Source organism: Haemaphysalis longicornis, unplaced genomic scaffold (assembly GCF_048455015.1).
Source record: "Haemaphysalis longicornis isolate Haplotype H1 unplaced genomic scaffold, Haemaphysalis longicornis Haplotype H1 scaffold_6, whole genome shotgun sequence".
NCBI lineage: Eukaryota > Metazoa > Arthropoda > Arachnida > Ixodida > Ixodidae > Haemaphysalis > Haemaphysalis longicornis.
In genome coordinates this window covers 32,945,145-32,962,265 of record NW_027526407.1, presented here as the reverse complement: position 1 = coordinate 32,962,265, position 17,121 = coordinate 32,945,145, and the positions used below count along the sequence as shown (strand labels likewise).

Sequence of the window (17,121 nt, the reverse complement as noted above, 5' to 3'; positions counted from 1 at the left end):
GGCGGTGGTGACGTCATGTGCAAAAACCATGTTTTGCGTGAGCAATAAATGGATCGCGTCGATATATGCGCCGTTCTGTAACAGAGCGACCAAGAGCACACCGTAATAGAGGGAAGAGAGCCCGTGACGATAGCGGCCTTCAAGAGGGGAGAGGGTGAAATCGAGAGTTGGGCGGAAGCCCGTCCGGTCGGGAAAACACATGACAAAAGTTTTACGCGGACGCTCATTTGCCCAAGAAGCGGTCATGTTGTGATTGAATATTTAATCCGCCGATGAAAGCATCTTGCCTGCAAAAGGGCCTATTGTGTACAGACGCTGCAACCTCGCCTCACCTAAATTATTTCCAAGACTCCTGCCACAGTCAGGTTCGCAGCGGGTAAATATAAATTAGTGCCGAATTCGCAGTTTCCTTAATAGGCGTATTCTCAGGCCCAGCTTCCACCGTACAAGGAGCCAAAGCGAGCTCGAGTTTGGGCAGGGACAATCGATCTCATGTGCGGGATAAACACAATTAAATTATCAAGAGGCACAAGTACATATCTCTTTATTTTGTGGAATAGCGTTATACAGACTGTAACAGATCATGCGGTGCTGATGACAATTGTCACGCGCACTCCTTGACGCATTGACCTTTCTGAAGGAACAGTCCAGGCGCACACTCGCATCCTGGCACCCCGCAGGTGGCAGGGCAGTAGTTGTCGCACGACGGAGGGTTACAGTTCGTCGATGACGAGAAGACCATGTTGGTATCGCGGCAGATTGGAGGGCAGTGCTCGATCGGGACGCAAGTGCCGTTCTCAGATGATCTGAGCGAAAAGAAGCATTTACAGGAAGGTTGACATTTTAACCTAAAAATTCATCGAAGATTTATTGGTGCGTCTGTAAAAACGCGCGAAAATCTTCCCCTTCACATCACAATTGTAAAACACAGTACCGTGTAATAATGTAAGTATAACAAAACAAAACAGAACAATTAAAAGTTCGGCCGCTCATCGGCGGTGTGGCGCGCTCCCGCAGAAGTGACTCTAGTTCACCGTGCAGAAAATTTCTTTCCACGAACCTTGGCTGCCCGGCGGACAGTGGCCAATCCCGAAGCACCCGGGAGGGCTACCGAGTAAGATAGGGTACGAAAAAGCAACAAGAGAGGCGCTTCGACAGACGTCTCCCTGACAACGTCATCCTCTCCACTCTCGTAGGCAGCTCTCTACGCGCGATCTCGCCCCTATATTTCAGTTCTGTGTCCTCACTCGCTTTGTTACATAACGACCCGAGTCGATGCGGAAATTTCGCCGACACGCCTCATTCATTGCTCACGGAATGCAGGGTTTGCACACGACGTTACCACCGCCCTGTCTGGTACAGTACTCTAAGCTTTCTCAGTGCTGTTGTCAGGGCAAGCTATCTACAAAAGTGACAGTGTAGCACTTTGCCGAGCTGCCTCTAAAGCGGAAGGCTTCAGAGTAATTTCACACACACACACGCACACGCACACGCACACGCACACGCACACACACACACGCACACACACACACACACACGCACGCACGCACGCACGCACGCACGCACGCAATCACGCGCACACGCACACGTACACGCACACGCACACGCGCACGCGCACGCACGCGCGCACGCACACACACACACACACACACACACACACACACACACACACACACACACACACACACACACACACACACACGCAATCACGCGCACACGCACGCGCGCACACACACACACACACACACACACACACACACACACACACGCAATCACGCGCACACGCACGCGCGCACGCACGCACGCACGCACAGGGCATTGTTAACACGATCCGTGAACCCGTTGTCTTCCAAAAAAGGAAAAGGAAGAGCCTTTACCTAACGTAGCCGTCAATGCAGAAGCAGTCCTGAACACATATTCGAGGGCAAGCTCTTGGTGTCGTCTGTTTGCAGGCGAACGGGCAGGCTGTGCCGCAAGCCCGGAAGTCCGTGAAAGGGTCTCCTCTGCACTTCCGGCACTCTTCTTCGCTGGCACACTCGCCAAACAGTGTGCGCCGGAATCCAGGCTTGCAAACGCATCCGGTGCAGGAACCCCCTTCTCCCGTTTCTGGCCACTGGAGTTCGCAGTAGCAGGGATTATCAGGTCGGGCGCACGGGTCACCCGGTTCCTCATTCAGGCCGCATTCGATGGGTTCTTGGGAGGCCACCACGCCATCTGTAGGTATCACTGGGTGATGCATCGTTTGGTATGGACAATGGGATAACAAGTGGGCTGCTCGAGCGATTGCGGAAACACAGAAGCGGTATGGCTAACGGAGGACGTAAAAAACTAAATCAATTATGAAAACTTGTTGAGATATGAACCCTATCGCAGAGGACTTACAGCAGGTAAAACGCTTGTCTATAACACAGCTTTCCTATCCTGCCTCGCTTGAGTGGGATATGAAGAAAACTACAGCGGCGTTTTGAAGTCTAAGCCCAATCCTTTTGTCTTCAACATGTTTGTAAAGAGTATGTTTCACCACTGTTAAGAAGTAACTAGTTGAAGTGGAAATCGCTGTTATAGACAAGCGTTTTGCCGTTTGTGCTACCTAATCTGGCCGCTGAAGTAGCGGTATACTGTCTCTGGTCACGTTACTTAACCTATGAGACAGCGCATTCGTGAGTCCATGACAATAAACCTTTTGAAGCTAAAGGAGCCATGAAGAGAAAACACAAGTTTGGTTCATTCGAAAGATTGCCTCGTTAGAACCATAACGACACCACTTATAACGCAAACTTCGCTCAAATAAGCTACATAATTAGGAAAAAAGGAAATGACCATGCGACCCACCAGCTCATTTTCCGCAACAGAATCTATGATGTCACTCGAGAATGCTCTGCGATTGGCGGAGGCCGGCAAAAGCAAACGCATGTTAGGCAGGGCTTACAGTTTGCATAGCGAGCTAAATGCCCGTGAAACATACTGCACACTCTTTTTATGACAAAGAACGGTGGAGTAAACGGTTGAAGTTCCGAACGAACACGCAAGCGTGTATGCCAATGCGTACGAAACTACCGCCAGCCGAACTCGACATCTCGCCGTCGCCACCGTCGCGCAGACGAATTTTCGGGTTCAAGGCTTTTCGGGGCCAACGAACCGTCCCAGCACGCACAGCCGCGACCTTGCTTGGTATCATAATCCCTTCACAGGAGGTTGGCCGTCATATCGCCAACCAGCAAAGGTAAAAATAGAAACAAGGGGAGTAAGGAACACAGAGCAGCAACGAGATAGTGCCACTCGTCGCACAGGTTTCGGTATGGAGGTCTTGTTGGCTTGCTGCTGTCGTTACGAGCTCGTTTACAGTTTACAACCACTGAAAACTTCAGTTTGTTCGAGTACTTTACAATGAAATTTCGTTGCTGTGTTTTGAAATGCCCATGTAGTACGGGCAAATCGTCGAGGGAGTGCGACATCCCCGCCGGTGAGATCTCCTTTCATGTGCTGCCCAACGACGAACCTCGGCGAAGCAAGTGGCTACGTTTTGTGAACTTTGCAAACGGAGGAGAAAGAGAGCTAAAGGAACTACGAGTGTTCTCGCTTCATTTCCGAGGTAGTGATTACGGCAGGGACCCGGACATGCTGGCGCTCGTCGCCGACTTCGTCAAAAGCGCTCTGACCTTGGGGAAAAAATTCCCCCGCATTTCCCCGAAGGGGAGTATGAGGAAGTGCGAAGCACGGGGTGATGCTATGAGGGGGAGTTTGTTGAAGTTTGGTGGCATTTTGCCCGTTAGTTACATTAACACCCCCTCGTGATCACGTTCGGCTTAACACGCCTCGTTTGTCCCTCTGCGGAAATCTTGGTGAATTAACGTGTATGTTCGAGAGATGTTCGAGAGATGTTCGAGAGGGAATGTAATCACGCACACACACACACACACACGCAGAGTAAAGTGAAACGACAGTATTTATTTCAGCACTTGTTTGTGTTGTCGTTGTATGCGACGGTCATTACGACCGCCTTGTGGTCGCTAAAGTGGACCGTTAAGGGTTGTTGCAGGACAGCCCTTACATTACAGTTCCTAGCAAAGGCCAGGTCTATATACCCGCCGTTGACGGTGGTGGGAGACTCCAACGGTAGGCACGTCATGGAGTGATTGTCGAGCATGTAGTCCACCAACCACTCGCCGCCCTTTCGCACGTCCACGTTAAAGTCCCCGACCAAGACGACGGGGTCCGAGTCTCTTACGAGCGCACTCGCGCGTTTGAATGCGTTAAAGATATAAGGCGCGTTACTAACACTGATATCAGCGTCGCGTCCGTGGCTTAGTCGGTAGAGCGTCGCGCTGCGGCCGCAAAGTCCTCGGATCGAAACCTGGCGCCGGATGCTGTTTTTTTTTTATATAGTGTAGTGGCCTGGCTGGCGCGCCGAGAGAGGGTGTTGCAAGCTGGAGAGTAGTAAAGGGGCTTTAGGAGAGTGGGCGAGGGGGGAGAGGAGGCGCTATGCGAGCGCCTCACGCGTCGGAAATCCGGCGCCGTTGCTAGGCACGGTAGCTAGCTCCGTTGCTAGGCTGCGGACGGAGGACGGCGGTGGAAGCAGGAGTAGGCCCGACTAAGAAGTGCTTCGCACTTAAAAAATTCCCCCGCATTTCCCCGAAGGGGAGTATGAGGAAGTGCGAAGCACGGGGTGATGCTATGAGGGGGAGTTTGTTGAAGTTTGGTGGCATTTTGCCCGTTAGTTACATTAACCCCCTCGTGATCACGTTCGGCTTAACACGCCTCGTTTGTCCCTCTGCGGAAATCTTGGTGAATTAACGTGTATGTTCGAGAGATGTTCGAGAGGGAATGTAATCACGCACACACACACACACACGCAAAGTAAAGTGAAACGACAGTATTTATTTCAGCACTTGTTTGTGTTGTCGTTGTATGCGACGGTCATTACGACCGCCTTGTGGTCGCTAAAGTGGACCGTTAAGGGTTGATTGATTGTAGGGTTTAACGCGCCGACGCAACGCAGGCGATGAGGCGCGCCGTAGTGGAGGGCTCGGATTAATTTTGACCACCTGGGGATCTTTAACGTGCGCCGAAATCTCGTACACACGGGCGTTTTTGCTTTTCGCCTCCATCAGAAGGACCGTTAAGGGTTGTTGGAGCCGCTATAACGCCGCTGAGTCGCCAACGCACGCCGCTGACGACGTAGTTTGAATGCGTTAAAGATATAAGGCGCGTTACTAACACTAATATCAGCGTCGCGTCCGTGGCTTAGTCGGTAGAGCGTCGCGCTGCGGCCGCAAAGTCCTCGGATCGAAACCCGGCGCCGGATGCTGTTTTTTTTGTTTTTATATAGTGTAGTGGCCTGGCTGGCGCGCCGAGAGAGGGTGTTGCGAGCTGGAGAGTAGTAAAGGGGCTTTAGGAGAGTAGGCGAGGGGGGAGAGGAGGCGCTATGCGAGCGCCCTCACGCGTCGGAAATCCGGCGCCGTTGCTAGGCACGGTAGCTAGCTCCGTTGCTAGGCTGCGGACGGAGGACGGCGGTGGAAGCAGGAGTAGGCCCGACTAAGAAGTGCTTCGCACTTAAAAATTGCTGTACACACCGCGCATTGACGCTCGAATCTTTCTGGTCGGAGCAGAAAGCTCGAACGAACGGCTTTCCATACACGATACCGGCCAACTGGCATAAGCGATACTGCTACTGAAATTCAAAAAAAAAATTTCCCCGCATTTCCCCGAGGGGAAGAATGTGAAAGTGCGAATGCAGGAGTTGAATTTGCGCGGTTCGGTAATGTTCGCGAAAGAGAGATCACACACACACACACACAACTACAAAGAAAGAAAGATGCATTTATTCACAGACACCTATTTGTGTTGTCGTTGTACTTGATTGCTAGAGCGGATCTCAGCTTTGAAATTTCGTGTCAGTACTCCTTTAAGCGGGTGCATTAGCCCTTCTCACGCCCGATTCCTGGCCAATCCCCTACGTGGGTATGTGCCATGCACAGACACCTATTTGTGTTGTCGTTTGATTCAGATTACTTGTCCAATCGCGCTAAGTGGTTATGTGCTTAAGAAATTAGGAACTCTTCTTGGCCAATCGCCCTAAGTGGGTATGTGGTGCGGACGGACGGACGGCGGTGGACGCGTGATTCAGGATCGCTTAAGAAGTGCATTCGCACTTAATACGGCACATACGTACCAGTCTGTATTCGTCCGTCGCGACGGGGCTGACGAGGCAGCGGTGCCGACGGCTGGGCGTTCGTCTGTTGTGGCTGTCGCGGAATGGTCGCTTTCCCGTCCACCGCGTATCCCACAACTCTTGCCGCTCGTGCACTTAGAAGCATTGAGCGTTCAAGTGGTGTGAGGTTGTTAAATGCAAGCCCGAGCTCCTCGGCGAGAGTTTTGTTCTCCGGATCAGGCGATTCCATGACTAGGGCTGCGGGTGCACTAGGTTTTACTAGTATTTTTAAAATGGCCGCCGTCTCGGTCGACTCCCGCGTGTGGGTGCTATATGGAGTCGACATACTAAGTATCTATTTCATGGACCGGCTCGTATGACGCCATTGTTCACGTGACAAAATGTGCAATTTTAGCGGGAGATTTAAAATTTTGGCTTAAATTGCCTTATTTCTCAGTGAATAAAGCATCATTTGCTTCCGGGAAAGCGCTTGGGGTACTATGAAACACCTAATCTTTCGAATAAAACAAACTTTTCTTTTCTCTTCATGGCTCCTTTAAGAACTACCTGCCAAGTTAGGCATACCCCAGTTTTGGGCACCTCTAACAAATGTCTTTACGAAATCTGCCAGGTGGCGTCGGTTTTCTAGGACTGGTGACTGCAGTGCTGTTGTTGCTCCGGAAAATAGGATGCACCCATGCAAGATGTGGTTCAGGTTGATGGCAATGGAGCACGTTGGACAGGCGGGAGGTGGAATCTCGTGGTAGATGGTCACTGTGGCTGGGTTAAGAGGGTACCCATTTGCGCTTGCCTAAAAAGTACCTGCTCTTGGTTCGATAATTGGGGATGGAGGCGTACGTATGGGTCAGGGTGATCGCGGAGGTCTTGGAGAGTAAGGGGTGTTGGGGGCGTAAGTTTCTGGGGGTGGCGGCGGTTACACGAAGCCAGGGAAGCGGCTTCGCGGGCTAGCTTACTGACCACCTCATTACCCTGGAGCCCGGTATGACCAGGCACCCAGTAAATCCGTACGTCTTTGGTGTGTTGAAAAGGGCTGTGTGCTATGAGTGAGATGTGACTGTGTATTATGTGGGTGCATGCTTCCTGTGAATCAGTATACACGTTAAGGGGTCTGTGTGGTGATATATGTTATAAAATTGGCTTTTCTAATGGCATATGTTTCTGCTTCTGTAGTATTAGTGCAGGGGCACATGTCTGCAGAGGAGCGACTCTCAGTCGTACTTTGTGCCCAGGCCCAGGTATTCTAGTGGGTTTGCATGCAGCATCCGTGAATACGTGTTTGTCATTACAGCTTCTTCTGATCTTTTTACATCGATATGTAACTTTGTTTTGGATCATTTAGTCGTGTTTTCGAGCCGCCATATGCTTGGGTATGGGTGCTACTGTGATGCAGGCGTGGTATTCGCGGGGAATGGCTCGGAGGCAAAGGAGGATGTCGTGTTACCTCCTTTTCCAGGTGGACGCCTGAGTCAGCTCCATCGGTGGTCACAAGACTGAAAAGGGGACTTTGAAGGGAGCTCTATCTTTTCCCACTTGATTCTTCGAAGAGGTTCTATTGCAACACCTAAGACCTTTGTGGTACTGGGGATATTTGGTAAAACATATAATGAGAGCACTTCTGCGTACACCCTAGCTTGATTCACAATTGTACACTTCTTACGCAAAGTCGCAATGCTATGGCAATGGCCCGCAGTAGTGTAGTAACACAGCAAACAGTGTGCCTCATAGTAATGACACGTCATGTTACTTAATTAAAACTCGATGCTCAGTACAGTTTTGCTCAAGCTCGGTGTTTGAAACCAGATGACGTTTGATTTTATGGGGTTTTTTAACATTAATGCATGCAAAATACCCCTGTGTGATGGCCAACATGATAAAAGTTGTTTGTAGTGAGACGTCCCTATTATCCCGACGTATACGGAGCTTTTTGCAGTTTAACGGCGGGGCAGATTATTTGCGAGAACACTTCTGCATTCTGCAAGAAAAGTTTTAGCTTCATTGCACGAAAGTGCTCTTTGAGTAATTGATGAAAGCTACTCGGGAACGGCGGGGTGCGGCTGTGGTCTGCCAGCGCAAATGAAAAACCACGACACTAAAAATTCATCTTAAATGGTGAGAATAATTCAAAATCACCTAACAAGAGAGGAATTCATGCTCATAAGTTAGCGAGAACACAAACTCACGTACATGTCGCGGTGGCAAACAAGAGGAACATGGTCGTAGTTTTGAGCACCATGGCTGCCGGTAGTGCTTTGATGTGCGGGCTTGGCAGTTGTTGCCTGAGTTATGTTTCCAGCCAGCAATGGATGTTCACCCGCTACCCGTATGGGGTTTGTGTTTATAGGCTGTTCTTTTCCTGCTTCTCCGTTGGCATAAGTTTGAAATGACGGGGTTAAAAAAAGAGCCAAAGGGAAGTATCGAGGACGTGCTGCAGCTGCAGGCAGAATTCCCGAAGGACAGTACCCTTTGCACAACCCACTGCAATGACAGCGGTAAAAGCGAAAGGCACGTGCGGCATGAAGATCACATGCTATTTTGGTCTTGCATCTTCTGCACATTGATTTCTGAGGCTATTACTGTACCAAAGTCGGTACTATCGCCAGATGTACCTGGGCACAGAAGGACCATACTATTAGTACCGATTTATAATAACGTTTTGCTTGAACAATGGTTGAATACAAAGGTTGGTACTTTAGCTGGAGAGAACGAAACGTCATGAACTCCGCGGACAAAAAAAAAGTAAAAATGATGTATGGAGGACGCACCACAGCTGAAAATGAAATTCGCAAATAGTAGCGTTTGCAGATCTTTGTGCAATAACCGGGCCAGAAGCGAAAGGCACGTGCTACCTAGCGCTGGCATGCCATATGTAAACTCGTATTTTGTGGACATTGATTACTGCGACTAGTACTATAACGAAGTTGATGCTATCGCTGGTGGCATCTGAGAACAGAAGCGGCCATATTTTGAGCTATACCCTGTCGTAAATATAAAGATTTTACTTGAATCCTGGTTGAATGTCGTTGTTGGCACTTCAGTTTGATTGAATAAAACATTGTGAACACAGCTAATGAAAATTAATACCGCTAACAAGGAGTCAAAACAAATTATGAAGGACTCACTGCAGCTGGAAAAAGAACTCGAGAAGGATAGAAGAGTTTACGATTCCTGCTGAAGCAACGAAACTATGACAAAAGGTACGTGTGACGTAGAAATCCCATGCCATGCTAGTCTTGCATTTTGTGCACGTTGGTGACAGTAACTATTAACTGCACGGAAGTTTGTACTATTTCTAGTGGTTCCGGGTACATAAAGTCAGTGCTATTAACTCTGTTAAGAAAGATGTCAAGCGCAGCTTGCCTAAGTGCAAGGACGGCACGAAAAAAGACACACTTCTTTGTAATTTGCGTTTGAACATAATTACTAGCCAATTAGCTGAATGAATCTTGGAGTGACTCGAGCTTTAGCCTGGCGGACAAACGTGGGGCTGTCCGTTACCCTTCCCAGTCGTAGGCCTCTAACGGTCTCTGTAACACACCAACCGAAACTACTCGACCACGCAAGACAACAGTCAGCTCACATCGGGCCGTGAGACGTAAACGACGAAGTCCGCTTCAGCAGACCAAGTATAGGCGGCCAGATCTTTAACTAGCGTTCGCGACAGGCGACTTTTCATGCGTCAGCGGGGCATGACGGAAGCCAAATTGCAAATAGGTCGAGTTCCAAACACGTCGGAAGCCAAGTTTATTTGGTCAATACTGCTAGCAGTCTTTTGGCTGCCAAGGCAAGAGGGTACAGAGCAGTGAAAGAAGGCACTTTGCAAACTGCGAATACAGAAGAGCAACAAGGGATAAATTCGACATATAGCCCAAATATGCAGAATATTCAAGGAACAGTGACAAAAGAAGAAGCAAAAGGCAAAGTACATACTGGAAAAAAGTGTACGACAGGAGAACTAGTTGCAGCTTATGAGGAAAAAAAAGACAATAAAGTCATATATAGGCCATAACTGCTCTCATTGGCGTCAACACAAAAAATACATGAACAGGGGAAATTCAGGAGTAGAAATCCAGGAGTGCAAACAGGCCCATCGTTTGCTAAGCTGTTTCCTTCCTAAAAGGGTCATAAGATTGAAAATTCGCCGCTCGCGCACGCTAAAGATTTGGGCGACTGTACGTCAACGGTGAACGCGTAAAGCCTGCCTGCGCGTGTAGGCTCCAACCCCCGAATTCTGAAACGGCAGGAGGAGACCTCGCGTGGTGAGCAGTATTCACAACTCAGAAAAGAGACACGACACGACTCCAGAAAGTATAAAGTGAAGCTGCAACCATCCCGCCCCCCTTAAATGGCCATGCTTTACTGAGCAAGAAAAAATGCGGGATATCCAGCTTATAAAGAACACGGTTACAGCGCGACCCCTTAAACTAAGGTCCACCTCTAAATACTCTAAATACAGATGTATTGTTGGGAAGTCATTTTTCCAGGGATAATGTGTGTCTACCGGGCTTTTGGACTGGTCAAGTTGCCTGCGAGCAACTTTTTCCCAAATCGTCCGTCGTACTGTTTTTGTAAATTTTGCGAGAAATAAAGTCATTCATTCATTCATTCATTCATTCATTCATTCATTCATTCATTCATTCATAATGAGACATCTTATATCAAAATATGGATTCCCTAAGACCTTGTGTTATTTTTTTATGAATTTTCGCACACGGTGAACAAAAGTCCCCGAGTATTTGTACCACACGGGTACAAATATTGGATTACAAACACGGGAGGATTGGACATATAAAGCTTCGCTGTAAAAGGCCACACTTTGAGCTTAAACCCAGCTTTATATCGAGGTGTTGCTTCAGTGCTGGTACTTTGATTGATTGATTGATTGATTGTAGGGTTTAAAGCGCCGACGCAACGCAGGCGATGAGGCGCGCCGTAGTGGAGGGCTCCGGATTAATTTTGACCACCTGGGGATCTTTGACGTGCGCCGAAATCTCGTACACACGGGCGTTTTTGCTTTTCGCCTCCATCAGAAAAGCGGCCGCCGCGGCCGGGAATCGAACCCGCGACCTCGTGCTCAGCAGCGCAACGCCTTAGCCACTGAGCCACCGCGGCGGGTATGTTGGTACTTTCGCTGAGTGGGCTAAAACGTTATAAACAAAGTCAATGACAGTGAACACTCAAAAAGAGTCAAAACAAAGCGTCAAGGATGCGATGAAGCTGGAAATAGAAATCGCAAAAGGCAGCGTTGGCAGATTCTGTTGTAACAACTGCGCCAGAAGCGAAATGCACTTGTGACCTAGAGATCGTAGGCTACTTTTTTTTATCAGTGACGGCTGTAACAGCCATGAAGTATTAGTGATGGAGATAGCAGCCATGAAGTATTCAATATTTTATTTCGCAAACAGTACAGGACCATGTTTTCCTGCACGGCGCAAACCATCACTTAAATACTGTGGTCGGCTGCACACAGCCCCTAAAGGAATTTACAATATACCGAAACGCTGTTATTTGCGAAAATAATGGCTTCAACTACCTATTTAGCTAATTTTTGCAAAAAAAAAACTAGACTAAAGAAAACACAAAGAATTGTGGGAGCTCGAACCCAGGTCGTTATAATAGGAGTGAGATACATCACGTCAAAACGATGAAATTTGAACAGTGGGTTCTTATTAGCAGTTGACCAAAAGAAGAATGTCGCGAGTGGTGGCGGCACTGGGTACTTTCAATTCTGTGCCGTATAAAAAACGGAGCGACGCGTGAGGGGCTCATTGTGGAATAACCGATTCTCACTGGCAGCGTCATAAACATGCCAGTGCGTACTAATCAATGCGATACCACTCATGAACTCATCAACTCATACAAATAATCAAAAGATACAACCCATCAACACACAGCTCAACAAGAAGCCATGCTCACGCATTCTCTCATCATATCGCCACGAAGCCAAAAATGATGCAGTTGTCTTGAAGGAAAAAGAAGTTTATTGGATCGAACTTGTGCTCCCCTAACAGCTCGAAGAAAACAGAGGCGGCGAAGCAGCAGTCAACAAAGTGACGTACGCAGGCGAGTGTCGGCGAATCGAATACCGCGGCTCTGCTGGCATTTATCTCTCGGTGCGAGTGTTTCTCGAACCGTCGAATTACATCCAGAACACTGTAGATCAAAGAAGAGTATTCTAGGTTGGTGTCGTTAGTTCGAAACATTCTCACTATCAAAGCAGATAACATGTGCGGCATAAAAAACAAGGAATGGAACACTCGCTTCACTTGGCCCACGGATAACACAGATAACACAGCCCGGTGCAGCCGGTAGCAAAAACAAAACATAAAAAAAAAACAAATCCAATGCATGGTTTGCGGCAATATGAGGAAGCAAACGGGATCCGTACTTTTTTTCCGGCTTCCTTCCACAGTTTTTCTGGCGTGATCTGGCATTACAGTATTGTTCGGCAAAGCCAACTTGTTGCATTGATGGAATGGTCTTCTAGAAAGACCTCGCCATGGTTGAACGCGGTTAAACCAAGTTTGTCCAGTGATAGCTCGGTTTTCGCGCTGAGAGCGCGCAATGAAGGCGCTCAAAATTGCACGGCAAGACAAAACACAGGCGCTGCTCGGTGCAGTCGCCTGTCAAGCTACGAACAAGCAGTGGACTCAGATGCGGCCAGGGCCTCCTTGTATCATTTTCTGATGGCAGCGCTGTTACTCTTTCCCATATCCTCCCCTCCGCACCTCTCCCCTTGGAACGAACCAGCAATTACGCTCTTTCACTCCGCGCAGCCGCACGAGCCGCTTGCTTGACCTTGGCTGAGCTTGAAGGTCAGATTGCCGCTACGAAGAAATGATGGATGGAGGCGTTTTCTGTGTGTGTACCTGGACTAACAGAGCTTTTTCTCGGAAAAGAAGAGGCGAGACAGATTCCCGGCTTCATAAGCTGCTTAATACGCAGTGCTTTATTTGGTTCCGAGGAACACCACTCGGGAGAAAGAGAGAGAGAGAGAGAGGGAGAGATAGAGGCAGAGAGAGGGAAACACTTTATTAAAGAACACCTTTAAGCGGAGGGGTGGCTGCCAACCGGAGCTGTTCGGCGACCTTCGTAGCCCGGGGTATGATGGTCCTCTGTCTCTACGGGTCAGACCAGCTCAACGCTGCCCCGCAGAGCTTCGAGGAATTAATTTGATAGAGGGGATCATATGGACACGCCCACATGTGATGTTGCACCGTGGCCTTGTCTCTGCATAGTGAGCAAACGGGAGAGGGATATACGGAGGGATGCATGTGATGAAGGAGGGCCCTATTGGGAAGGGATTACGTCCGTGTGAGCATCCATTCTTCCGCATGGTATTTCAGGCGAGAGAGGCGATAATGAGTATAGTAATTTTCTTGTAGCTCAATAGGCTATCTCGGGCTGATCTGGCTCCGTGAGAGGCTACAGAGATGGGGAACGCCCGGAAGTTGAGTGCTCGGATTCCGTTGTGTGCCACTTCGTTACCCCCGAAGCCCAGTGGGGGCAGCAGTCCAAATAAGCTCAAATTTGGTAGTAGGTGGGGCTTTGCGGGAGAACGTTTAGGGCCTGGGGTGAAATGGTACTCGTAGCGTAATATGTGATGGCCACTCTCGAATCAGAAAGATGTGGTTCATCTCGCTTTCACACGAATAGGCAAAGCACGAAAGTGAAATGTGCCTTCATAGGATCAGTTGAATGTTTATTCTGCACCGGTCTTCATGAACTTGCACATCGCTATTCATATTTCGTCGGTATGAAACCGTAAGACGCATCAACCTTATACACTGGATTGCATGCGCCGGAGCACTGTGTAAACCCCAATGAAACCACACGGGCTCGCAAACCATGCGAACGAAACCGAACGGGTTGCCAGCGAATCGTTTGCTGTACTCACAGTCCGCTGCAGCAAAAACAGCATGATTTTGTTGCCAGAAGTGAAGTTAATTATTGTGCATGAATATTTAACAGTATTGGTTATTTCCTTGTGCTAATCTTTGCAGATAACTTGTCTATGGTTTGAATCCAGCAGATCGTCTCCAGCGAAAGACCGAGCGTAGACAAAGAAGTTGCCGCGTATTGAAAATACATAAACTGTAACGAGAACAAGAGGAAGTAGACTGCGCAGCGTGGCGCATTCGTCACCCTCTACTAAAAAAGACGAAGACGGTTGGGGCGGAACATTGCTCGCCGATTTTCTAACCATCGGAGAAGGCTGCTGGAGATTCCCCTGCTACGTCTTGGACTGCCTTTGACTGTACCGGTGTCTTTGTCGTTTGGGGGGACTAGGCTGGGCCGATGCCATAGGGACGTGTGCAACGCCATCCACTCCTTCATTTCGGAGACAGCTCGTCTGCAGTGTTAAAAACATTCTGATTAGGCTGACTTTTACTATAGTTTTCCTACTGTTCTTTCTGCTGTTTTTTTTTGTTTTCTCTCTCTCTCTCTCATTAACCTAGACCAAATTCTTTCTTCTGCTCCATTATTTTAACTCGCATGATTGATTGTAATGAAAACATAACTCTTCTTGGCCAATCCCCCTAAGTGGGTATGCGCTATTTTTCGGGCCACCACCACCACCATTGCTCGAGCTGTGATTGCAGAATTGTAAATAGGTTGCAGCTCTTTGTAAATAGATCGCTTCAGGAGCGATCATGGTTCATGTCATCCGTTCTTGCGCCACGTAACAAAACAAATAAAAATGTCTTAGGGCCTCCACGTTCTGGTATAAGGTGGCCCAAATTGCCCCTAGGAAGTGTCTTCCCAGCAGTGGGTTTGCGTTTAGAGGTGAAGCCGAGTCGGAAGGAATCCGTGTAAGCTTGGTCTTTCTAACCTCCCTTTCCCACATGGTGTGTTGCACAGCGAAGCATGGCCTTCCACGGAGGGAGCACGATTAGAGCCCTAGTTTGTACTCCTCTCCACCGCCAGTGCCTCTTTCCAGCGCTGGCGGTGGAAAGAGGAACCAAACCAGTGTTTTTTGTGTGTTTTCGTAAATTTAATGGTCCCAAAAGCCTGTAGCGGAAGCCGCTCGGCCCCCGCGCGCAAGCTGCTCCCGCCGATGGGGACTTTTCCTTTCTCTCCGGTCTGCCGCCGGCTTGACGAGAGTGCGCCTTTGTGGAAGACGCGTATTGGCGACGCCACCGCCGGCTTAATACGGGGGTAATTCCCCCGCCCTTTTCAACGGTCGCCTTTCGGGGGAGCGCTTAACTTGTTGTCCGGCCGACTCCTGGCATTAGTCCTGGCGCCGTTGTCTGCTAGCTTTGCCTCGGTCCCCTCTTTTCTATAAAAAGAAAATAAACTTCACTTCACTTCACTTCAAACTTCTTTTGAAGGACGCAGGGGTTCCCATTTTTTCCCTCGTCGGGGGAAGCTCCCGGCGTACGCATCTTTTGGAAATAAACAGTCTTGTCTTGAAACTGCAAACCAGCTCTACGTCTGCTTTCTCGCCTCCTTCAGCAGCCGACATTGCGGGCTGCTACAAGGCCACGAACAAAAAATAGCGCTGGAAGTAAAAGTAATGACAGATTTATTAATGAGGCAATTACTTATGGCATCTAGCAATCGAAAATTTAAAATTGAGCAGAGACATCACTTTTGCACATTTTCCTAAACTTTGTGACTACATGAACCTAGAAAGAAAAAATGCGCTTCGTTGCGCACGTATTTATATATTTACAATCTTCGGAGGAAAACTGAGACGGCCATTTTTTCAGCCGGAATGTCGTAATTTCGACTGCACCGGAGATTTTCCTTTTTTTGTAGCGTGTAGCTCCACTAAAAAGAAACAACAGTGTTATCTATCGCAATAGACATCATTGAAGAATTTTTAAAAAGAACTAGCAGTTTTGGTTTCATTCTATATGCTCTAGAGGAACTTTTATTTGATGGCGTCAATTGACCCCACCAGGGCCGAAAGGGCTAGTGTACTCATCGTCCCGCGTGGCCTCTGTCTCCGCCCTGATATTGCACAATGCCGCGCGCTCTTCGGTGGCCACCTGTGCGGTGCCCTAGAAACGTCATTGTCTCTAACCAACAATCGTGTGTGCTTTGTGACGTAGAGGGAGCGCCACTGTTCTAATTAAACATAGCGAATCCCCAATATAGCTGAACCTCAACATAGCAAATCCGGTAGCGTGCCAGCTTTGCTGCACTTCCCTTTTCATAGGGCGAAAGGGCTCAGTTCGGGTCTTATTCCTACAGCCAAGCTTTTTAACACGGAAGTGTTTGATGCCCGGGTGCACCAAGATCTCAGTGACGGCATATCCGTCACGGAAGTGACATCGCCAGAAAAAGTGCCTTTGACGCCGCGGAGCTCAGTTTCGAGCCCACGAACTCTCTCGCCACAACGGGAGGTACGTGGCGCTCTGCCCACTGCGCTAGGAACAGAGACGTGAGCCACTCTAGGAACGCGCTTTATGTCCTTCCATATGACTCATTCAGATGGTGATGCCGTCTAGGAGAGGCGAAGAGAAATAGCGCATCATGATGCTAATGAACGCCGACAGTTGGCGCCTCGATGCCAGCGCCTTTGTGTACGGGAGACGCGCGTGAATTGAGGCACCCTCCGCTGTTTTTTTTTTTTTTGTTTCTTGCGTGTCGGCGTCACTTCGTCTGGCGGGGTAAGGCTCGCGAAACCTTCGCACATGAAGGAGGTTCCTTTAACATTTAACGGCTATGGTGAAGGCCCCTTTCACTTCCGTGTTTTGCCGATTCCTATAAAAGGGGGATCAACCACTTTTTTTCCCTAAAGTACATTAATCAATTTCCGCAGTCCCCGCGTCGACTTGTTGAACAGGCGATGTCATCCGGCGATCATACGTGACGAAAATATTTCCTCTTAATTTGTAAGCCTGCTTTTTCAAAGTGAGATTCCTACACACCTTTTTCAGACAAGCTGCGATAATTTGTCTTTGTCTGACGCCTTTTTGGATAGGAAACGTTTTATAGTTTTA

At 48.7% G+C, this 17,121-nt stretch overlaps 1 protein-coding gene across 2 annotated transcripts; it reads right to left on the bottom strand.

The window, feature by feature from the left end:
* Window positions 1-531: 531 nt before the first annotated feature.
* LOC144141480 (uncharacterized) lies at window positions 532-8,540 on the bottom strand. Of its 2 annotated transcripts, none has more exons than XM_077673035.1 (3): window positions 8,357-8,540; window positions 1,878-2,226; window positions 532-806 (listed from the first exon to the last, which is right to left on the bottom strand). In XM_077673035.1, exons 1-3 carry the CDS (start codon window positions 8,403-8,405, stop codon window positions 605-607), a joined length of 600 nt encoding a protein of 199 aa, XP_077529161.1. In that variant the 5' UTR covers window positions 8,406-8,540; the 3' UTR covers window positions 532-604. The 2 variants fall into 2 exon arrangements, with proteins under 2 accessions (XP_077529161.1, XP_077529162.1); XM_077673036.1 differs by having other exon boundaries at window positions 1,878-2,214.
* Window positions 8,541-17,121: the final 8,581 nt, after the last annotated feature.

Bases quoted from the DNA above. Each gene is read 5' to 3' on its own strand.
- LOC144141480 (XM_077673035.1), bottom strand. From the start codon at position 8,405: ATGGTGCTCAAAACTACGACCATGTTCCTCTTGTTTGCCACCGCGACA. The intron at 2,227-8,356 runs GTACGTGAGTTT...TGCATCACCCAG, and splicing joins CTTGTTTGCCACCGCGACAT to TGATACCTACAGATGGCGTG. The intron at 807-1,877 runs GTAAAGGCTCTT...CTTTTCGCTCAG, and splicing joins TGCATTGACGGCTACGTTAG to ATCATCTGAGAACGGCACTT.